Genomic DNA, 25644 nt, shown 5'->3' on the forward strand with positions numbered 1-25644 from the left:
ATAGTGACCTATTAACATATGATGACATATGTTTACATACAATTAGTAAATATAATACTAATTAAACACGTATACACATCCTAAAGTGCGGAAAACACTTTGGTTAAGTGCTAGGGGTGTCCCGGGTAGTATCTAAGGGTGTGTATGGCCTGGTTAGGGAGTTTACTCCTCAAGAGTAAACTCTTTATAGAGTTTATGGCCCTAAGACCATATCCCCATGAGTTTACGGCCGTAAACTCATGGGTGGTGTGTTCTAGGATGCTTCAAGGTCTTATATCACTCATAGAATTAGGCTAGGTCCAAATATAAGGCATATGAAGGGGTTTAAGGCTCCAAATGGACCATTTATGGAGTTTACGGCCCTAAACAATGAGTTTATGGCCGTAAGCTGTTATATGTTCATTCCTTTAGTGTATTAAGGTCTTAAATGGTAGAGAATAAAGTTCTATACCTTTTTCCAAGCCATATAGGGAGTTAGGGCATCATTTGGGCACTTTTTGGGATTTTACGGCCCATGTACCAATCCTAGGGGGGTTTATGGCCATAAACTCCTATGTCCAATGTTTCTTTAATGTTTAAAGCCCCTATATCAATTGTAGTTGATTCTAGACATTTTCCCGGACCATAGGAGGTGTTTGAGGGCATTTCTAACACCTTTATAGGTATTCACGGCCTATGAAGAGGGGTTTACGGTCCAAGAGTGTTCTTGGGCCGTAAAATCATGTTTACTCTCCAAAATGCAAGGTTTTGGTGTTCTAAGCTTGAAGGTGTAAGTCCACAAGTCATATCTAAGCCCTAGGGGTAGTTTAGAGGGGTTTTGTGGCTTCAAAACCCCACTTATGGGTGTTCACGGTCCAAGAGTGTTCTTGGGCCGTAAACACATGAAGTTTCCCCTATTTGATGTCTTAAACACGAATTTGCATGTTAACTAAGCTACATAACAAGTTAGGATATATTACTTACTAGTTTGGGGCTCAGAATGGGCGTTTTTGGATCGGAAACAAGTTGTAGGGAGAGAGTGTAGAGAGAGTGGAAAGTCTCAAATGGACTCTACTCATCCTTATATAGGGGTTTGAGTTGGGGCTCAGTGGAAATCTACCCGATACTGACGTTAAACGGGGCTTTTGGTCACACCCGATTAAATGGTCGTATTTTGACTTGGTTGAAACTAAAATTTTCAAGGGATTTATGAGGGTGTTTCTAATTTGTTTCAACCCTTACTAAGTCATTATAAAGTCCCAAATTAATTAACCAATCCAAATGGTTAACGGACAGTTTAATAAAGTGAGGCTTATTAACGGAAGGAGGGGTTAAAAATGACGGAATAAATTTCGGGTTGTCACACACAACTAGTGGGACAATATTGCTGCCTTCGATCCACGATACAATAAGTTGAAACTCACCTAAAATGAAGAAACCCGAGAACACCATGATACGCTCCCTGCTACACTGCTTGCTCCGCATATCCACTAACACCAGAACCATATAAAATCTTAATCACCAGTCAAAACCCTCAAGTTTGACTAAAATTCAAACTTGGTTAAAAAACCAACGGTCAACAGAGTCAATAAACGTCAATGTCCAAGGCTGATTGAGTATGCCCTACGTATTGAACTTACGCCTTACGTACATGGGATGGCTTAGTATGCCCATCGTAAGAAAATTATGCCCAACATACTCGAGCTGGTTCCATCCTTTGCATTAGGCACTTAATCCCTTATGGATGTTTCACCCAAACTCAGATCTAGCCTCAAAACATTGTCTTAAGTCATAAATTTTCCACCTTTATGACTTTCCATGACTAGGGAAGGTCCTAAAGTTAATACCCTAACATATTAATACATTAAGACATCACAACTCTTGCATGGAGGGTATAGAAGGACCAATATCAAATTTTTATGGTTCCTAATAGCTCCACAATGGATAAATTTTCCAACTTTATCCATTAGAATGGGCTCAACAAACAAGATCTAGTCTTTAAGTCATAAAAGGGACAGAAAGTGCATCTTTTTCAACTTAATCCATTAAGTCTAAGTCTGCAACCTTCAGATTTGAATCAATATGATGTTTAAATGGATAAAGTTTCCAACTTTATCCATAAAAAGGTCACAAACTTCCAATATCTAAACTTTATGCACTTAAAATGACCAAAAGATCATAACACCTAAAACTAGCTAGATCTGAAAATTTCATCATCAGGATTTAAACTTTATACCTCCAGAAAAACGATCAAGGTACACAAGGTCTGGATCTACAAGATCCAATGCAATGAGCACTTCTTCAATGAGTTCCTTCTTCTACAAGGTGCTCCAAGAACACTCCAAACACATAAAAACACATATTTATTGCTCATAAGGCTCGAACTAGGGTTAGGGGTTGAAGAGAGGATGTTGGAGAGGTAGAGGCTGAAAATGGAGTGGGTTTGGTGAAGTTAAGAAGCATAAATAAGACTCAAACCATGAAAATAGAGTTTAGGAACTAATCATGTATGCCCAACGTACTCAATTTATGTCCGACATACTAGGGATGCCCTAGTACACCCAACGTATGTGATTGGGCCAAAAATAATCCTAACGTCAAACGGTCGTAACTTCTTCATTCCAACTCCATTTTCGATGTTCTTTATATCCAAGGAAAGGTATTGAAGAGCTCTACAATATTATCTAAATATCTTGGACTAAAATTTCTCGAATAAAAATCCATATTACATTCAAGAACCGGCCTATGACTTTTCCCATTCTAGCCTTTAGCCCCAAAACACAATTCAAAGGTTTAGATCTCGTAACCATCATTGCCTCCCTCCAAAAGGTATAAACATTGCCTTTTTAAGGCCAAAAGCATTTACATATTCGAATTTCGGCCCATAGCCTTGAAATAAGAAATGACTGGACACATGTGTTGGATTAGGTGTTTTAGCCCATAACTATAATTGGTATGTACTTGACTCGAGAGTAGCATGGTCCATTTCGGGTTGCCTTCATCAAAGCAATTTGTTAGGATGGATATTTGAGAAAGAGATTATTTTTGATTTATTAATATATTATAAGAATAATATATTAATAGAGAAATCATTTTATTTAATTAGTATTGGTCAAAAATTAATTTAGTGATCAAAAGACACTAATTAAATTTACAGGGACTAATTAGGTATATAAATGATATTTATAGTTTGGGCTAATGATCAATGTTGAATAGGATTAGAGTAAATCAGTGCGAGAGTCCATGAAGAGTTAGTCCAAAAGGCTAATGAGTTGTTGGATTAAAAGCCCAAGTGAATTAGGGTTTACAAGTTGAATCTCTAGGAATTCCAAACTATAAATTGAACCCCTAAGTTTGCAAAATTGGCCACTAGTACTCCAAGGTGTAAACCTAGCCGTTTTTCGTGCTCCTAGCCTCTCTCACCTTATCCTCCACTTGTTCATGGTGTTTGTGACTTGTTTTAGGCGTCACACTTGAGGTACTAAGCTCTTGAAAGGCCAAAAACTACAAGCTACAAATAAGATGTATTCTTCTAACTAGATTTTATGATTCGTGTACCAAATTTTGTATGCTAGTTAGGCTTCATGCTTTGGAAAATGTTTATTACATGTATAACTAGAGAAAAATTAGATCCAAAGCATTAGGGTTGTATGTGCACCATAAGAGTGTTATAGTACATAAAACCCAACAATGTTATTAGAGCCAAGGGTGTTTTCTGTTATCTAGATTCAATTGTATTGTCTTTAAAGTTGAAAATTTATGTTTTTTGCTGTCTGACTGCTGGACTCGACGAGTCCCATGAGTGGACTCGACGAGTTGACTCATATGACCATGAACCCGACGAGTCCATATCCTGGCTCGATGAGTTGGATCATTAGATGAAAAAATTTCGAGTTTTTGACCTGTTTTGGATTAGTATCATTACCACAAACTGTTTTGGCTCATAAAACTCGATTTTACTTATATGGTAATGATCATCCCCATACAATAACAGGATGATTGTCAAATTTTATGATAATTACTTATTTTTGTAAAACTCTAATTATTTGAAGAATTTGAATCATCTTGCTATTAGATCAAATTAGTAATAGATAAAATTATATGATTATTTTATTAGTTTAAATTTTGAACTAAATAACATTGAAGAGCTTCATAACTTGCCCTCAAGTTATGGAACCTAGAAAGTCTCCCTTTATGACTAAAGAGAGTTACAAAACTTGCCATTAAATTTTGCAACCCAAAAGTTTTTTTAAGGAGTTACAAAACTTGTCATCAAGTTTGGAATCCAAAAGTTTTTCAAGAGTTATAAAACTTGTTCTCAAGTTTTGGAACTTAAAAAGGATCTTTTATGAAACATTAACTCTAGTAATTGAAAGGTTTCAAAAGGCGCAACTCTTGGATTCATAACTTAAAAATTAATTAAATGCTTTTAATTTTAAATTTTGAGAACGTTAATGTTTTTTGAATAATTCAAATTACACCTTATGGACTTTATTAAATTAATTAAAGTGTTTAATTAAAAGAGAATTAATAAATCCATAATGATATGGTTTAACTTTAATTAAACTAAGAGTGTAATTTATTAATAGATCAAACCACCAAGTATTTTGAATGTGTAAAATACACCCTTATACTATATAAAATTAAACGTTTAATATATTATATATGTATAAGTAAAAGTCAGTCTTATTGTTAGTAGGCCTCATTCACGAAGCTAGTCTAAAAGGGGTGTTTAAGGAAATTGCCTATAAAATGACGATTGAATGGGTATCCACTCTCACCCACCTCACTCTCTTGACTAGTGGAGGGCCGTTAACCGAACGGGTAGGATAGGACACTAAACCCTCATTAAAAGTATAATGTATTATATGTTGGATTAGTGTCTAAGTCCATAACTATTTTGGTATGTACTTGACCCGATGCTGCATGGTCCTTTTGGGTTGCCTTCACCAAAGCAACTTGATAGGATGAATTATGGGGGAGAAAGGATTAAATATGATTTATTAATATATTATGGGAATAATATATTAAAGGAGAAATCATCTTGTTTAATTAATATTAGTCAAGAATTAAGTTTGTGACTAAAAGAGATTAATTAAACTTAAGAGACTAGAATTGTAATTATAAGATAATTGCAATTGGGCTATGGATTGCCTTATATTATAAGGTTGGACGAATTCTATGGGAAAACCCATTAGAAATCGTCCAAGGCTTTGTAAAGAAGGAGTCCATGGGTTTCTTAGGGCTTAAGCATCCAAATTAGGGTTTCCTTGTTAGATAACCCTAATATCCTCACTATATATAGAGCCCTTATGCTCCAAAAACGTGGCGAACTAATGTACTAGGGTTTCCACATGTTTTTGAGAACCTCCTTCTCTTCTCTTCTTTATCCTCTTGCTCTTGGTGTTTGTGAACCATTAGAGGAGTGACATTTGTGACTCTACGCTTTCTAAAGTCATTACAAGGAGGATTTGAGATTGTTATTGCTACATAACAATCAAGGTATGATCTAAACCCTAATAATATGTTATATTGATTATCATATGCTAGATCTAAGGTTTATAGTCTTGGATAAATTGCATGTACAATAGAGAAACCTAGATCCATGCATTAGGGTTTGTATGAGCACATAGGATGTTCTTATGGTTAAAACTCATCAGTGGTATCAGAGCCTTGATTGGTTTCTATTGTATTGATGCCTTGTATGTTTGTTCAAGTTGAAAAAATTCGATTTTGTGGAACTGCCTGATGAACTCGGCGAGTCCCATTGTGGACTCGGCGAGTAGGCCCCTACGCGGCGAGTCCATATGGGTACTCGGCGAGTCGGAGCATCAGACAGAGGAAATTTCGGATTTTGTTGCTGTTTTGCTTTAGGATAATTACCATATTCGTTTTAAACCTATAAAGTACGAATTTTATTGTTTCTTAAAGAATATCCTTGCCAAAACACAAGATAATTACCAATTGATTAGATAATAACTTCCTTATATGATAAAGATTGGATTATTTGTATTAATTGGGTAAATTATTTTGCAAGAAATTGAAATTAGGTCAAATATAGATAATGATGAAATTAATTGTTTAATTTATATTATTTGTTATTTGATCCTTGTGTTATGAAAAGTTTCAATTTTCCCCTTTAGGTTTTATAATTTAAATTTGAACTCAAAAGTTTAGTTTTGAAATTTAAATAGTTAAAACCCTAATGTTTTGAAAAGGTTTCAAAATTTGCCCTCAAGTTTTGGAATGTAAATTTTGATTAAAAGTTTAATTTTGATGTATATTTAAATTCTAAACCTAAATGTTTTGAAATGTTTCAAAACTTGCCCTCATGTTTTGGAATTTAAAAGTTGATTAAAAGTTTAATTAAGGAATGTTAAATTCTAAAACCCTAATATTGTTTTGAAAAGTTCAAATCACACCCTTATGGTTTTATTAATTAATTAAGGTATATAATTAAAGGAGATTTAATAAATCCATATAGTTTTTGGTTTAAATTTAATTAAATTAAAGGTATAATTTTTTAAATTAGACCAACTGGTATTTTAAAAGTGTAAAATACACCCTATACTGTATATAACATTAAAAGTCTAACATTATATATATGTATGAGTAAAAGTCAGTCTTACCGTTAGTAGGCCTCATTCACGAAGCTGGTCTATAAGGGGTGTTTAAGGAAATTGCCTATAAAATGGCGATTGAATGGGTATCCACTCTTACCCACCGCACTCTTGACTAGTGGAGGGTCGTTAGCCGAACGGGTAGGATAGGACAAAAACCTTCCATTATAAGTATAATGAAGTGTAAAAGTAACTAAATGTTTTTATAAAATTCCCACTCTTAGTTACTTTAGGCAAAAGTGAATTGATGCAATTCCATGAAATTACACTTTGTGCCCTTGCGAAGACGTTAGTGGAGCGTGTGTGGTTTACTGGCAGACTAAATGGTTCTAAGCAAAGGTAGCAAAGGGTGACTCAATGCTTGTCATAGTTCGGTGGAGTGTGTGTGATTTACCGGCATATCGAATAGGTGACTGTAACATGTGAGGGCACCATGTAAGTTTGCATGGTTATTCACACCCGCTTTGTGATCCTCGGCATCCCAGTCACAAACTAGAGGGGCATATCGAGATTTAAACATGCCATTGAAATGTTCAATGAATCTCAAAGGATCTAGGATTTTTCATAGATTTAAAACTTAAATTTCTTTTTCGTTTTTCATGGTGGAAATTAGTGAATCGTCATTCACTTACCTTCAAATATTCTGCAACTAGATTATGGCATCCCTTTTCTAGGTTGTAGCGTATTGTGTTGGGTCCTAGCCTTAGTATCTCATATGGGTGATTTACTAAGGACTCAATCAATCAACTAACTTGAATTCGTTTCTCCCGTTTTGTAGATGTCAAAGTGCGACAACTATGGTCTTCCCAAATCCCGTGGAACAAGCATTCCGCATGAAGATGATATTCCACGATTCGATTGAGGAACAAGAGATCATGCTTCTCTTCCTTCACCTCCTCCAATTATTCTCCCTAACCCACAAGTTCGAAGGCTTGAAAAGTTCAAGCTCACTCAAGCCCTTTTGGCAAGTAAACATAAAGAAGGAAAGTCGGTGTGTGCACACGTCCTAGGGATAAAGTCACACATTGATAGGTTAAGAATGTTGGGATCCATTGTCTGTGAGGAGATGGCTGTTGATTGGGTTCTTCAGTCACTTCCTAACTCGTATAGTGAGTTCGTAAGAGAGTACTATATGATGAAATGCGACGTGATCCTTATAGATCTCACCTATTTGCTTATTGCTACTGAATCAGCAATGGTTTGGTGCAATAGAAAAGCAAAGTTGATTGGTGAATCTACCGTCAAGACCTCTATGGATATAGACAATGGCAACGAAAGACATGCTATGATCGAAAAGTTTGATCATAAGAGAAAGGCAATGTCTGAAGTAGTTCCATGTCCTGTTCCAAAAGAGTCAATTTGCTTTTATTGCCAAGAGAAGGGGCATTGGAGACGAAGCTGCCCTATTTACCTAAGAGATCTAAGAGATGGGAGAGTCAAAACGTATGGCTCTTTATGTAAGACATTATGCATCGTGTCCCATACGCTTCGGGTATAGGATGGATTGCAAATGCTATAATATTTGACCATTCTAAAATTTTCCAAATGTCTAGCGCATTTAGAGGGAAAAAGGACAAGAATCGTTTTTGACTAAGATAATTAAAAAACTATCAAAGGACAATCCAAAGTTCGCCGAGGATTGGTCGCTTGTGAGTAGTTGGAAGTATAGTATTAGATGGACCGTATCGACATTATTATGAATAGATAAGATTCTGTTGAGAATGAGTTGTCATATGGTAAGTATGGAAAGTTTTTCACATTGGGAATTGAATATTGAAAATCTATGTCTAGATTAGAAACTTTTATGCAAAAGGATGTTCAAAGGAATGTACTTTGAGAGAGAGACATCATATCTAAGGAATTGTCTTGTAACAATCTCTGATAGAGGACTTTATAATTTCATTGGCAATAGTCAATGTGACTTTTGTGCTATGACATTGCGAAAGGATCATTGCATAAAATGTTAGAATCTAAAATATTCCATAAGTAGCAAGAATTTAATATTCATTCACTTGTGAAAAGGATTAGGAGTTGTGAAATGAGTATGATTGGAAATGTACTCATTTGATATATTTCACAAAGTAAGAACCATAGGTAAACATTGTGTGCATGCTGGGAGCATGGGACAAGTGTTGTAATAATTCAAGTAAGAAGTTGATTACCCGAAACAACAAATAATGAGTAATCGATATGGTGATAAATAAAAGGTGTTTTATTTATACTCAAAGGATTGAGGCCACATGGGATTAGTATTATGCTTGTGTTTCACTTTGCATGTTTTGACTTCCGGAATAATTTAATTGGTTTAGAACAGTCAAATTATTCGAACGGGCCACAGTCGTTCATATGTTGGAAGTAGGTATGAATAAAGACTGTCATGAATTGGTGTGTGGATTGTCTAAAGAGTATTAGACATAAGCAAATGTTTGATGCAACGTTCATGAGTGCTTATGAGTATGATTTGAGCATTGGATTAAACCCACGCTCACTTGGATCACTCCATGAATTGTATCACAAGTGATTGGTGAGACGATAACATCTTATATTATTGAAATCGAGATGTGTGAGTTTTATCTTGCAAATCGGTTGCACATTGATAATATGTAAACGCACCAGTAACTTGGTGTCATAAAACATATTGTTGTGTGTGATTCGGTGAGTGGGTGCAAGCGAGCATTGAATCAAAGTTTATCTGTTCCTTTTATCCAACGTAGGATAAAAGCGATATCTTTGGGCCCCTCGATGATTTAGTGATGACAAACGTAAATGCTAGGCCGGGCTAGGGCTATTTTGATTTGTTCAATTAGTCAGTCGTCATAAATCGGAAGTCGAGAAAAAGTACAAAGAGAATGATTAGAAATTATGTCTTTTACGATATCTAGAATGGAGTAATATATGATCCCTTATCTAAAGGACACACATATCTGATAGGATCAGAGTTGACAGCGGCTTTGGAAAGCTACGATTGCAGATCAGGATCTGAAGTCATACACATAATAGTTATTAGACTTATCCAAGTGGGAGACTGTTGGATTAGTGTCTAAGTCCATAACTATTTTGGTATGTACTTGACCCGATGGTGCATGGTCCTTTTGGGTTGCCTTCACCAAAGCAACTTGATAGGATGAATTATGGGGAGAAAGGATTAAATATGATTTATTAATAAATTATGGGAATAATATATTAAAGGAGAAATCATATTGTTTAATTAATATTTGTCAAGAATTAATAAGAATTAAGTTTGTGACTAAAAGAGATTAATTAAACTTAAGGGACTGGAATTGTAATTATTAGATAATTGCAATTGGGCTATGGATTGCCTTATATTATAAGGTTGGACGAATTCTATGGGGAAACCCATTAGAAATCGTCCAAGGCTTTGTAAGGAAGGAGTCCATAGGTTGCTTAGGGCTTAAGCATCCAAATTATGGTTTCCTTGTTAGATAACCCTAATAGCCTCACTATATATAGAGCCCTTATGCTCCAAAAACGTGGTGAACTAATGGTCTAGGGTTTCCACACGTTTTTGAGAAGCTCCTTCTCTTCTCTTCTTTATCCTCTTGCTCTTGGTGTTTGTGAACCATTAGAGGAGTGCCATTTGTGACTCTAAGCTTTCTAAAGTCATTACAAGGAGGATTTGAGATTGTTATTGCTACATAACAATCAAGGTATGATCTAAACCCTAATTATATGTTATATTGATTATCATATGCTAGATCTAGGGTTTATAGTCTTGGATAAATTGCATGTACAATAGAGAAACCTAGATCCAAGCATTAGGGTTTATATGAGCACATAGGATGTTCTTATGGCCAAAACCCATCATTATAAAGTAACTAAACCCTTATATATTCCCAATCTTAGTTACTTTGGGAAAATGTGAATTTGATGCTAACCCATGAAATTGCACATTGTACCTTATTGGTCGTTAGTGGAGCGTGTGTGGTTAACCGACACACTAATGTGGACTAATGAAGGATGGAAATGGGTTTCTCGTAAATTATCATTGATCAACGGAGCATGTGTGGTTAAACGACACATTGATTGGGTGATTAATGACATTGAGAGTACCAAGCTAATTTGCATGGTTATTCACACCTTGTTTGTGATCCTCGGTATCCTATTCACAAACGTGAAGGGAATTATCAAGATTAAACATGCCATTGAAAAGTTCAATGAATATCAAAAAAATCTAGGAATTTCAATTCATTTAAAACCTAATATTCATTTTCGCTTTTCATGGTGGAAATTGGTAAATCGTCATTTACCTACCTTTACATATTTTGCAATTTGATTACGGCATCCCTCTTCCCAATTGCATAATATTGTGTTGGGTCCTAGCCTTAATATTTCATTTGGGTATTATACGAAGGACTTAAATCAACTAATTTTTATTTCTCCCTTCTAGATGTCTAGTATTGACAGCTATGGTCTTCTCGAATCTTTTGTGAAAAGCTTTCCTCATGAAGATGATATTCCACATGGCGATCAAGGTGAAAGATCAATCTCTTTGTCTTGCATTGATGGAACTAGAAATCATACTTCACCTCCTCCAATTATTCTCCCTGACCCACATGATCATCGACTTGAATAGTGTAAGATCACTCAAGCCCTATTGGAAAGCAAACATGAATATGGAAAGTATCTATGTGCTTACATCTTGGACATAAAGTTGCATATTGACAGGCTGGGAATGTTGGGTGTCGTGTTCCCAGGGAAGCTGGCCATTGACTTGGTTCTTCCTTCACTTCCTAAGTCACATAGTGAATTTGTTAAAGATTACTATATGACAGATCACGATGTGACCCTTATAGATCTTAACTATTTGCTTTTTGCTATTGAATCAACAATGATTTGGTGCGTTGGTAAAGCAAACTTGATTGGAAGACCTACTTCCCAAATTTCCACGGACATTGACAATGGCAACATTGGAAGTCTATAAAAGGTTTCTCTTCCCAATGGAAAGGGATTGGCCAAGGTCAAATAGTTTGACCAAATAGTAAAGAGAAAGGCTAAGTCTATGATTGTCCTGTGTACCATTCCAGGAGAGTCTGTTTGTTTCTGCTGCCAAGAGAAGGGGCATTGGATACGAAACTGCCATATTTACCTTAAAGACCACAAGGATGGTAAAGTCAAAATGTTTGACTATGCTTCATGTAAGTCCACTATCTAACTCTATTAAGTTCCTATTTATAGATTCTTAATGCATGATGTGATAAGATTACATTTTGATGTCTTATAGGTTCGATGAAAAGAAAGGAAGCTTAAAGGAAGAGTAAATTGAGTCTAATCACGAAGAGATGGATTTTGATCGCATGGTTTGATGATCGGATTTTTGAGCTGCTACTTAGGAGTTATGATAGATTGCTTAGGAATATTTAGAAACATAGTTTTCATATGTACTTGCATTGTAAGGAAAAAGTTTTCTGCATTCTTATAAATAAATTTTTTTTATCTTATCTTACTTTATATTTCCTTGCAATGGCATTTGTGAAAATTGATGTTTGCATTTTTCTATTTTTAGCAATATGGATTTGATTATTTCGTTTGTGGTAGTGTTAAAATTTACCAAATAAGGAAAGATTCTCATCACCTAAGTTTCAATTGATGGAAACTTGGAATCATGCAACTTGTATTGTGTGATGAATTAGAACTTTCAATTTTGGGAAATCAAGACTAATTCCTCTGTCACATATAGATGTGACTCAAGTGAAGGACTAGGGGATCTAGCACATATTGTTGTGCACTGTCCATGTCTACCACAAAGAATAATAAGACTATTCCTCATGATTTACAAAGAGTTTAGTAAACATGGTTATGCTTACAAGATTAAGTGTAATTCTGAGTCATTGAAAAAGTTTCAATGTATAGCAGGAGGAATAATATGAACCAAATAGGAAGAAAGATAAAAGTTTCTCCAATCTAAATGGAAAGGAGAATACTTTAATATCGTGTTTTATGATCATCCTAATGATTATGAAACCATATAACAATTGATCCTCTAAGGACACATTAGTGCATAGGTATGGATAAGAAGAGGAATCGTGAATTGTTGAAATAGTTAAATAAAAAAGGTGAATCATACTTCGTTCCAAAATCGAGTCTTAGAGTCATAATCCAAGATAGGTGAATCATACATCGTTCCAAAATCGAGTCTTAGAGTCATAATCCAAGATTATGCCTTGAGTGACATATCTTAAGTAAATTTAGAACACATCATGAAATGTGGAGTAAGAAATGGTTCTTGCTCATGCACATGTGAAATTGGTTGTTTTGATATATTAGATTAGACAAAGAACAACTATGACCAATTATATGAAGTTTCATTCTTGATAAAAATCCGCACTAACTCTTGAATATTTGTTTGTCAAGAAAAGTTTTCTTGAGAAGAGAATCTTATATGTCAAGAGGTCAGTGGGAGTCTTAAAGACCTTGAAAAGCTTCAAGAACTAACCAAGAATAAACTTATCGTTTATCACTAGCACACGAATTGAGGTTTGTAACTTATCGTGTTGACACATTCTTGTTTCTGTGCTCATTCAAGTTAAAGTTGACTATGTATGTGAGCTCTATGACTTCTCAATTGTTTGCATAAGGAAAAGCACTTGGATCAGTGAAAGTTCATTGATCAGTATGGGTGAGCTTCTCAACAACTTGGAAGACATGGTAGGCCCTTGTGCTACCAAGTGGCAAGAAATTAAGATTGAACGGGTTCAATCCATATGAGTTTGATTTTGTCATAGACCCTGTCTTATGATAATGACATATTCAAATGGATAGGAACACGTACACCATTAAGTCTAAGTGGCATAATGTTTCTCTCCAATTCATGAAAATTATTGTGAGGAAACACTTTCACTAAGAAGATTTTGAGGAGATAGCAGTTGTGTTAATTGTATTCTCAAATTTGATTATGATTACGACATCCCTCTTCATAGTTCGAATTGTGAGAAATGGAAAATAGTTTGAACATTCGGAACTTGTTGCTGTAAGTTCTGATATAGTGGGAGTCTTAAAGACCCTGAAAAGCTTCAAGAACTAATCAAGAATAAACCTATCATTTATCACTAGCACACGACTTGAGGTTTGTAACTTATCGTGTTGACCCATTCTTGTTTCTGTGCTCATTATAGTTAAAGTTGACTATACATGTGAGTTCTATGTGTTCTCAATTGTTTATATAAGGCAAAGCACCTGGATCAGTTAAAGTTCATTGATCAGTATGGGTGAGCTGCTCAACAACTTGGAAAACATGGCAGGCCCTTGTGCTACCAAGTGACAAGAAATTAAGATTGAACGGGTTCAATCCATATGAGTTTGATTTTGTCATAGACTGTGTCTTATGATAACGACAAATTCAAATGGATAGGAGCACGTACACCATAAAATCTAAGTGGCATAATGTTTCTCTCCAAGTCATGAAAATGATTGTGAGGAAACACTTTCACTAAGAAGATTTTGAGGAGATAGCAATTGTGTTAATTATATTCTCAAATTTGATTATGATTACGACATCTCTCTTTATAGTTCGAATTGTGAGAAATGACAATTAGTTTGAACAATCGGAACTTTTTGCTGTAAGTTATGATATAGTGGGAGTCTTAAAGACCTTGAAAAGCTTCAAGAACTAATCAAGAATAAACCTATCATTTATCACTAGCACACGACTTGAGGTTTGTAACTTAACATGTTGACACATTCTTGTTTCTGTGCTCATTCTAGTTAAATTTGACTATGCATGTGAGTTCTATGTGTTCTCAATTGTTTACATAAGGCAAAGCACCTGGATCAGTGAAAGTTCATTGATCAGTATGGGTGAGCTGCTCAACAACATGGAAGACATGGTAGGCCCTTGTGCTACCAAGTGGCAAGAAATTAAGATTGAACGGGTTCAATCCATATGAGTTTGATTTTGTCATAGACCGTGTCTTATGATAATGACAAATTCAAATGGATAGGAACACGTACACCATAAAATCTAAGTGGCATAATGTTTCTCTCCAATTCATGAAATTGATTGTGAGGAAACACTTTCACTAAGAAGATTTTGAGGAGATAGCAGTTGTGTTAATTGTATTCTCAAATTTGATTATGATTAAGACATCCCTCTTCATAGTTCGAGTTGTGAGAAATGACAAATAGTTTTAACATTCGGAGCTTGTTGCTGTAAGTTCTAAAATAGTTTAGACACACAAATATGCTTTCTTATAAAAGGTGTGTGAGCTTAGATAAAGGCTTATTGAAGCATCTCGTATCATAAATCTAAACTTTGGTAAGAAAGTCAATATGTATTGATTTCTAGAAGTCCATCTGATTTCTGGGTACATGTCCAAGCTAGTGGGAGCATAAGTGTTATGTTGGTAAGAACATAATTATCATTATAGTGGGAGCATGATTATTATGTGAAGTGTTGCAAGTTAGCAATACTGGTTATAGGAAACAAAGATTTTTTTAAAGTTGCTGAATTTAGAAAATTATTTTGCTATAATAAGGGAGAGAATACTTATACTTTATTTCGAATCTAAGAGTTTAGATTGAAGTATTAACCAAGCTTAGTCATGATCATATATGGATACCATGTTGAAGTGGTTCAACATTGGAAATTCTATATATGGAAATATTATAGCAAAAGACTGGTCAAGTATCATGTCTTTATGTAAGACATTATGAATCATATCCCATATGCTTCAGGTATTGGATCGATTGCATATGCTGTAATATTCATGCGTTCTGTTTTTCCAAATAACTAGGGCATTAAGAGGGAAAAGGATTAGAACCAGATATGACTAAAGTTATTAGACAACTGTCAAGAACGATCTAAGGTTCGCTAAGGATTGATCGCTAGTAGTTGGAAGTATAGTAATGTATGGACTGTATTGACAATACTATGAATAGATAGGATTTTATTAATAACGAGTTGTCATAGAGAAAATATGGAAATATATACATAATGGGAGTTGGATATTAAGAATTTATGTGTAGGCTAGAAAACCTTTGTGCAAGAAGGATGTTCAAAAGAACGTACTTTGAATTTGAGACTTCACTTCCATTGAATTGTTCTTGTGACAATCTCCAAAGGAATACTTTGTAATATCATTGGCAAAGTCCTGTGACTGTTGTACCATGACATTACAACATGAATCATTACATGCTAGTTTAGAACCTCACACACTCTTATAGAGTCATGTATTAGGTATTCTCAGACTAAGGATTTGGAATTGTGAAATGAGAATCATTGAAATGTTCTCAATTAATTTATTTCATAAAGTAAGGACCATAGGTAAACATAGTGTGCATGATTGGAGCATGGGATAACTATTGTTTCAATTCAAGTATTAAGTTGATTAGTTGAGAAATTATACAATGAATAATGTGTAATCAATATGGTGATTAAATAATAAGTGTTTTATTTATATTCAAAAGTTTTGAAACCATATTAGATTCGATTATTCTTGTGTTTCACTTTGCATGTTTTGACTTCCAAAATAATAAGATTATTCAAACTATCCACAGTCAATCATACTTTGGAAGTAGGTAATGAGGTAAGACTGTCATGAATGGGTTTTTTGCAAGATTGTCTAAGGTGTTAGACATTGCAAAAGTTTGCTACAAACATTCAAGAGTGCTGTTGAAATTAGATTTAAGTATTGGATTAAACCCACGCTCATTTAATCACTTCATGGATTTTATCACGAGTGATTGTGAGACGATAATATATTATATTCTTGAAACGGAGATATATAGTTGTAGTTTACAAATCGGTTGCACATTCATGATATCTAAATGCACCAGTAACTTGGTGTTATAAAACATATTGTTGTGTGTGATTTGATGAGTAAACAGAGAAAGCATATTAGTCGAAGTTTATCCGTTCCTTTTACCCTAAGAGGGATAAAAGCAATATATGTGGGCACCTCGATGATTTAGTGATGACAACCCTAAGCGATTAGCCAAGTGTGGACTGATTTGATTTGTTCAATTAGTCTGTCGTCATGAATTGGAAATCGGGAAACAACTTGTAAAAAGAGAGAATGATTATAATCCATGTCTCAGTTCTTACGATATCTTGTAGAATGGAGGAATATATGATCCCTTATCTAATGGACGCGTCATTGATTTGCTATACACATTGATGTTATACAAACAATGTTGCAAACATAATGTAAACACTATATTATCAATGAAATGGTTGTTGTTACTTTGATTACTAATATATAATTGTTGTGATGCTGTATATGACGTCATCCATCCCTGAACGTTTCCGTCATTCTGGTTTGGGGGTGTGACAGATTGGTATCAGAGCATTGTTTATAGTGAACTAAGTATATCAAACCTTGTAAGATATACAACTATAAATACAAAGGGGCCGGTAAGCTCTGACTAAAAGTATACTTTTAAAATACAAGTATTTTATAAGAAGTATACGAACATGCATACATACCAGAAACAACATCACAGTAAGAACTTCATAAAAGTATTTGGATAAGTTGGACACTATGGTTAAACCTGGATAGTTATGAAATCCTATCTGGGATAAATATAGCCTGATCAACTATATTTCTTTGAGATACGACAACATGTTTTTGGGAGTGAATGTGGTGTTGCAAATAAGTCTGAAACTTACCAACTCTATACAAAGGAACACTAGAACCAAACTTAAATTTAAAATGCTATAGAAGTATTTTATAGCACAATAATACTAGAATCAATCACGTGAAAACAAAGGACCCTTTCGAATTGATTTACTTATTGTTCCTTGTTTGGTTGTGGACTTAGGGTAGGATCACTTATTCGAAGACCTATTTAGTCTTAGTTATATATAATTTGTATACACTATGTGATTATAGGGGGATCAGGCACGAATCACACTATACAAATTCCTTTCAAGTGTTGCTATAAATTTAATGAAATGAAATGGCGATTGTTTACTTATATTTGTAGACTTCCACTGTAAATCGCGTAATAAAACACTATAACTGTCAGGATAAGATATACATTGTTCAATATCACCTGACTCATGACCACAATAGAGGACTTTTCATCATTTTCTCTTAAATCATTATAGAGAAAGATGCATCCAAAGAAGTCCAACAGATACAAAAATAACCCATCGACGAATCCACCACCACCACCACCACCCCCTGAGTATGACCCTACTGCGTTCCAAGCAGCAGTAACTATCGTCGTGGCATAAGCCATGATGCAGATCAATGCAAGTAGCACTAGCAGGCAAGGTAGTGGTGCCAACCCTTCTAACCACAGAGATAGTCATGGACACCCGAGCGAGTGTTCCAATAAAGACTTCACGAACGCTAAACCCAGATCCGTTGATGGAACCGGAGGTGTCATTGCTTTAACACACTGGTTCGAGAACACTGAATCAATATTTAAAATCTATGCATGCCACGAAACTAGCAAAGTAAAATTTGCAGCATGCACTTTCATAGACAAAACCCTCTCTTGGTGAAATAGCCAAGTCAAGTCATTGATTCTCCCAATAGCCAATGCCATGAGCTGGGATGACTTAAAGGAACTAATGCTAGCAAAATACTGCCAGAGTGGCAACGTGCAAAAGCAAGAGAAAGAGCTCTAGGGTCTGATGATGAAGGACTCCGATACTGCTGCATACACTGCCAGATTTAGTGACCTGGCTACTCTGTGCCCCGGGATGGTCACCCCGGAAAGAAAGAAAGTAGAAATATACATCTGGGGACTCTCTCTTTAGATCCAAAGGAATGTAATATCTACAAACCCACTTACTTTTGACAGGGCAAAGCGTCTGACACAGACCCTCGTAGATCATGGAGTTTGTAAAGGCTTCATGACAGCTGTCCCCAAGCAACCAAAAGAATGTGGTGGCAAGAAGAAATTCTGGAACAAAAGAAAGGGGCAATTGTCTCAGGAGTCCTCAAAGAAGAAGAAAATTGTAGTTATTCATGCTGCAACTACCCCTGCCACCCCACCACCCATGAAGCAATATGTTGGGAACTTATCAAAGTGCAATAAATGCACTTTCCATTACCACGGACCTTGCCGTGAGATGCAGTGCAACAATTGCAACAGGAAGGGGCATATTACCCGTTTCTATAAGGCATCGGCACAATCCAACACACAGACCCCTGGAACTAGAGTAAGTTAGGCCTGCTATTGCTGTGGTGAAACTGGACTCTACAAGAGGGATTGCCCGAAGACAAAGAACGCTAGAGGTGCGGGAAGGGTACTGGCTAATGGAAAGGAAGAAGCAATAGCGGATCCTATAGTGGTCACAGGTACGTTTCTCCTTAATCACTCTTATGCATGCATACTATTTGATAGTGGTGCGTAGAGGAGCTTCGTGAGCCACAAATTTAAACACCTTCTCATACAAAAACCACAATCTCTAACCGAAACATTCACTGTCAAGATGGCCAATGAGAAAACAGAAAGCACTAACGAAATATACGTGGGTTGTACCCTCACACTAAAAGACAACTCTTTCCTAATCAATCTGATGCCGGTGTCAATAAAATTTTTTGACATCATCATCGGCATGGATTGGTTAAGTCGTCATCGTGCCGATATTCTATGCTATGAGAAGACCGTTCGCTTTAGTCTACCAAATGGTGAAACACTCGTCATCTACGGTGAAAACCCCAGTATGAGCCTTCACAACATCTCTAGCGTCAAAGCCCAAAAATATTTACGCAAGGAAAACCACACGTTCTTAGCCCACGTTGTGGATGAAAAAGAAGAAGTAAAAGACCTCGAGAGCATTCTTGAAGTCTGTGATTTTCCTGACGTCTTTCCCAAGGATCTCCCAGGAGTTCCTCCTGAATGCCAAGTCGATTTTCAAATCGACTTAATTCATGGATTCTTCCCCCATAGCCAAATCCCCGTATCGTCTAGTACCACCAGAGATGCAGGAATTATCCAACCAACTAAATGAACTGCTCCGTAAGGGATTCATTAGACCAAGCTTCTCACACTGGGAGCGTCGGTCCTGTTCGTGAAGATGAAGGATGGATCTTTCCACATGCGCATAGACTACCGCAAACTAAACAAGCTCACCATTAAGAGCCGCTTCCCTCTACCCATAATAGACGATCTGTTCGACCAACTCCAAGGAGCGAGCTACTTTTCAAAGATCGACTTGAGATCAGGGTACCACCAATTATGGGTCCAGGAGATTGATGTTCCTAAGACAGCATTCCGAACTCGTTATGGTCACTACGAGTTTGTAGTGATGCCCTTCGGTCTGACAAATGCACCCTTCGTGTTCATGGACTTAATGAATCGGGTGTTCCATCCTTTCCTATACAGATTCGTGATATTATTCATAGATGATATAGTTATCTATTCACGAAGCAAGGAAGAGCATAGTCAACACTTGAGACAAGTTCTAAAAATATTATGGGCAGAGAAGCTATACGCAAAGTTCTCAAAGTGTGAGTTGTGGATTATGAAGGTAACTTTCCTCGGTCCCGTGGTCAGCGAAGAGGGAATATACGTGGACCCCTTAAAAATTAAGGCAATTGAGAATTGTTCAGCACTAAGAACGCCAACAGAGATCCGTCAATTCTTAGGACTTGCTGGTTACTACCGTAAGTTTATACAAAATTTGACCAGATTTGCCAAGCCACTTACTGCCCTGACTCAAATGGGTGTAACTTTGAGTTGGGGAGAAAAACAAGAAACTACATTCCAAACATTGAAGTAAGCCCTGTGCAGCTCACCTATCTTTTCTTTTCCAGAAGGGACAATTGATTTAGTTGTATACTGTGATGCATCCAATCAAGGGCTACGTTGTACGCTTATGCTACGAGGAAAGGTTATTGCCTATGCCTCGAGACAGCTAAAGGCACACGAGGTCAACTATACCACACATGACCTTGTTTTGGGAGCAGTCGTGTTTGCTCTGAATATCTGGAGGCACTACCTTCATGGTACAAACTGTACCATCTTCACCGACGACAAACGTCTTCAGCACCTAGTCGACCAAAAGGAGCTTAACATGAGACATAGGCGATGGGTAGAACTAATTAATGAATATGAATGCGAGATTCATTATCATCCTGGAAAAGCCAATGTAGTTACAGATTCCCTCAGTCGAAAGGAGTACTCGGGTCGCAAAATAAAAGCACTAACCATGACCATCCATTCACATCCGTCCACACAAATCAAAGAGGCTCAGCTGGAAGCCTTAAAACCTAAAAATGTGTCCGATGCAACTTTAAGAGGAATGGAGAAGAACCTAGAGATCAAAGGAGATGGGGTTCATTATCTCATGAACCGGATCTGGACACCAAAGTTCGGTGGGTACAGAGACGTTGTCATGAACGAAGCACACAAGACTTGATACTTCGTTGATTCAGGTTCAGACAAGATGTATCTGGACCTCAAGAAACTTTATTGGTGGCCGAACATGAAAACAAATATTGCTACCTACGGGGGAAAGTGTCTAACTTGCGCCAAAGTCAGGGTAGAACATCAAAAGCCCTCAGGTTTACTACGACAACCAAAAATACCTGAATGGAAGTGGGAGCAGATTACAATGGATTTCTTTACCAAGTTGTCCAAGACTACGGGCGATCATGAAACCATTTGGGTAACCGTTGACAGGTTACCCAATTCGTCACACTTCCTACCAATTAAAGAAACAGACAGGAAGGAGAAACAGACCAAAACTTACCAAAGTGCAATAAATGCATTTTCCATTACCACGGACCTTGCCGTGAGATGCAGTGCAACAATTGCAACAGGAAGAGGCATATTACCCGTTTCTGTAAGGCATCAGCACAATCCAACACCCAGACCCCTGGAACTGGAGTAAGCTAGGCCTACTATGGGTGTGGTGAAACTGGGCACTACAAGAGGGATTGCCCAAAGACAAAGAACGCAAGAGGTGCGGGAAGGGTACTGGCCAATGGACAGGAAGAAGAAATAGCGGATCCTATAGTGGTCATAGGTACGTTTATCCTTAATCACTGTTCCGCATGCATACTATTTGATAGTGGTGCGTAGAGGAGCTTCGTGAGCCACAAATTTAAACACCTTCTCATACAAAAACCACAATCTCTAACCGGAACATTCACCGTCAAGATGGTCAATGAGAAAACTGAAAGCACTAACAAAATATACGTAGGTTGTACCCTCACACTAAAAGAAAACTCTTTCCTAATCAATCTGATGCCGGTGTCAATAAAATGTTCTGACGTCATCATCGGCATGGATTGGTTAAGTCGTCATCCTGCCGATATTCTATGCTACAAGAAGGCCGTTCGCTTTAATCTACCAAATGGAGAAACACTCGTCATCTACGGTGAAAAACCCAGTACGAGACTTCACAACATCTCTTGCGTCAAAGCCCAAAAATATTTACACAAGGAATACCACACGTTCTTTGCCTACGTTGTGGATGAAAAACAAGAAGCAAAAGACATCAAGAGCATTCTCGAAGTCTGTAATTTTCCTGACGTCTTTCCCGAGAATCTCCCAGGAGTTCCTCTTGAATGTCAAGTCGATTTTCAAATCGACTTAATACATGGATTCTTCCCCCGTAGCCAAATCCCCGTATCGTCTAGCACCAGCAGAGATGCATGATTTATCCAGCCAACTAAATGAACTGCTCCGTAAGGGATTCATTAGACCGAGCTTCTCACCCTGGGAGCGTCGGTCCTGTTCGTGAAGATGAAGGATGGATCTTTCCGCATGTGGATAGACTACCGCAAACTAAACAAGCTCACCATTAAGAGCCGCTACCCTCTACCTAGAATAGACGATCTGTTCGACCAACTCCAAGGAGCAAGCTACTTTCCGAAGATCGACTTGAGATCTGGGTACCACCAATTATGGGTCTAGGAGATTGATGTTCCCAAGACAACATTCCGAACTCGTTATGGTCACTACGAGTTTGTAGTGATGCCCTTCAGTCTGATAAATGCACCCGCCGTGTTCATGGACTTAATGAATCGGGTGTGCCATCCTTTCCTATACAGATTTGTGATATTATTCATAGATGATATACTTATGTATTCACGAAGCAAGGAAGAGCATAGTCAGCACTTGAGACAAGTTCTAGAAATATTATGGGCGTAGAAGCTATACGCAAAGTTCTCAAAGTGCGAGTTTTAGATTATAAAGGTAACTTTCCTCGGTCTCGTGGTCAGTGAAGAGGATATACGTGGAGCCCTCCAAAATTAAGGCAATTTAGAGTTTTTCAGCACCAAGAACGCCCACAGAGATCCATCAATTCTTAGGACTTGCTGGCTACTACCGTAAGATCATACAAAATTTGTCTAGAATCACCAAGCCACTTACTGCCATGAATCAGATGGGTGTAACCTTTAGTTGGGTAGAAAAACAAGACACTACATTCCAAACATTGAAGTGAGCCTTGTGCAGCTCACATATCTTGTCTCTTCCAGAAGGGGCAATTGATTTCGTTGTATACTGTGATGCATCCAATCAAGGGCTAGGTTGTATGCTTATGCTACGAGGAAAGGTTATTGCCTATGCCTCGAGACAGATAAAGGCACACGAGGTCAACTACACCACACATGACCTTGATTTGGGAGCAGTCGTGTTTGCTCTGAAGATCTGGAGGCACTACCTTCATGGTACAAAGTGCACCATCTTCACCGACCACAAAAGTATTCAGCACGTAGACGATGGGTAGAACTACTTAATGAATATGAATGCAAGATTCATTATCATCCCAGAAAAGCCAATGTAGTTGCAGATGCCCTTAGTCGAAAGGAGTACTCGGGTCATAGAATAAAAGCACTAACCATGACAATCCATTCACATCCGTCGACTCAAATCAAAGAGGCTCAACTGGAACCCTTAAAACCTAAAAATGTTTCCAATGAAGCTTTAAGAGGAATGGAGAAGAACCTAGAGATCAAGGGAGATGGGGTTCGTTATCTCATGAACTAGATCTGGACACCAAAGTTCGGTGGGTACAGAGACGTTGTCATGAACGAAGCACACAAGACTTGATACTCCGTTCATTCAGGTTCAGACAAGATGTATCTGGACCTTAAGAAACTTTGTTGGTGGCCGAACATGAAAACAGAGATTGCTACCTATGGGGGAAATTGTCTAACTTGCGCCAAAGTCAAGGTAGAACATCAAAAGCCCTCAGGTTTACTACGACAAGCAGAAATACCTGAGTGGAAGTGGGAGCAGATTACAATGGATTTCATTACCAAGTTGTCCAAGACTACGAGCGATCATGACACCATTTGGGTAACCATTGACAGGTTACCTAATTCCTCACACTTCCTACCAATTAAAGAAGCAGACAAGATGGAGAAATTGACCAAAACTTACAAAAGAGAGATAGTACGACTGCACGGTGTGCCAATATCTACTATCTCTGATAGAAACAGTAAATTCAACTCAAGGTTCTTGCAGTCACTAAAAAATCCCTGGGAACTAGGCTAGACATGAGTACAGCCTACTACCCACAAACTGACGGGCAGAGTGAGAGAACCATTCAAACACTAGAAGATATGCTGATAGCCTGTGTGATCGACTTTGGTAAAACATGGGATACCCATTTTCTACTTGTCGAGTTCTCCTACAACAATAGCTGTCACACTAGCATTAAAGTTGCCCCGTTTGAAGCCCTTTATGGCCGTAAGTGTAGATCCCCTTTGTGTTGGTCTGAAGTGGGTGACACACAACTAGCTAGAGGGCATGTTCCTAACAACACTCTCACCGGCCCGGAGATCATAAGAGAAACGACTGAGAAGATCGTCCAAATCCGAGAACGATTGAAAGCCTCTAGAGACAGACAAAAGAGCTACACGGACAAAAGACGAAAACCTTTAGAATTTTAGGTTGGTGACCGCGTTCTGTTGAAGGTCTAACCCTGAAAGGGCATGATACGCTTCGGAAAGCGTGGAAAACTAAATCCAAGGTATTGGGTCGTTCGAGATTCTTGCTAGAATTGACCTAGTAGCCTACAAACTCTGTTTACCACAAGAACAAAATAGTGTACACACTGTCTTCCACGTGTCAAACCTAAAGAAGTGCTTATCTGAAGAGACTCTTATTATTCCACTCGATGAAATCAAGAAAAACGAGAGTCTGCAATTCGTGGAAGAACCAGTATAAATCATGGATAGGGAAGTCAAACGAACGAAACAAAGTCGCATACCAATAGTGAAGGCTCGCTGGAACGCCAAACGAGGACCTAAATTCACCTGGGAGCGAGAAGATCAGATGCAACGAAAGTACCTGCATATTTTTCCCTAGTCCATGATGTACACTCTATAGAAATAATTTCAGGAAGAAATTCCCTCTAACGGGGGGATAATGTAACAACCCGTTATTTTTAAAGTCAATAAAAGTCTAGACTACAACCATGTACAAGTGAATTCACTCCATAACATTGTTATAATAAGAATTTAAATCCCAAGAATACTTGTATATATAAGTTCATATGATAACACAAGGGTTAAATTGAAACCCATGTTGATTTAAGTTGCTATAAGGCAATAAAACTTACACTAGTTCGAAACAAAGATTTAATACTTAACTTAAAATCATAATATAATTTATGTATATATAGATTTCAATCTAGAATTAGGCATGGCCGAAAACACCTCCTCTTGGAATAAAGCAAACCGAAAATACCTCTTCCAGAAAGTCATGACCGCAAACCTTTTTCCCTTTGACTCAAAACTGCAAACCTCTTTTCCATTTGAGATTAGGACCGAAATCAAGAGATATTTTGGTCATATAGGACCAAAAAAAAAGGTTTAAGGCACATTAAGGCTGAAAACCTATTCTATATATATGCTTTCAACCATGAATCCAATTCATTTCTCAATTTCCCAACCGTAAACACTCCCACTTTGCTCTCAAAAGTCATCAGAATCATCTCAATTATCATCCGTAAACCTTCATATCTTCATAAAATATTTCCCATATCTTCTTATTCCCATCAAGAACACCAAGAACACTAAGAACGATCTTCAAATCTTCAAGCTTCCACCTAGGAACATGCCGAAACTCCCCCAAGCTCACCGAAAACCCCTTATGCACACCGAAAGCGCCT

At 37.2% G+C, this 25644-nt stretch overlaps 2 protein-coding genes across 2 annotated transcripts; both read left to right on the forward strand.

Annotated features, from left to right (window-relative positions):
- Window positions 1–19002: 19002 nt before the first annotated feature.
- On the forward strand, window positions 19003–19524 carry LOC145095628 (uncharacterized). Its single transcript, XM_079033474.1, has one exon. The coding sequence runs from the start codon at window positions 19003–19005 to the stop codon at window positions 19522–19524; it is 522 nt and encodes a 173-aa protein (XP_078889600.1).
- A 2153-nt stretch (window positions 19525–21677) lies between these two features.
- Window positions 21678–22178, forward strand: LOC145095629 (uncharacterized). The gene has a single exon (XM_079033475.1). It carries the CDS (start codon window positions 21678–21680, stop codon window positions 22176–22178), a length of 501 nt encoding a protein of 166 aa, XP_078889601.1.
- Window positions 22179–25644: the final 3466 nt, after the last annotated feature.

This window comes from Lactuca serriola, chromosome 3, assembly GCF_051521515.1.
Source record: "Lactuca serriola cultivar US96UC23 chromosome 3, Lser_US96UC23_V15, whole genome shotgun sequence".
NCBI lineage: Eukaryota > Viridiplantae > Streptophyta > Magnoliopsida > Asterales > Asteraceae > Lactuca > Lactuca serriola.

Bases quoted from the DNA above. Each gene is read 5' to 3' on its own strand.
- LOC145095628 (XM_079033474.1), top strand. From the start codon at position 19,003: ATGGCCAATGAGAAAACAGAAAGCACTAACGAAATATACGTGGGTTGT.
- LOC145095629 (XM_079033475.1), top strand. From the start codon at position 21,678: ATGGTCAATGAGAAAACTGAAAGCACTAACAAAATATACGTAGGTTGT.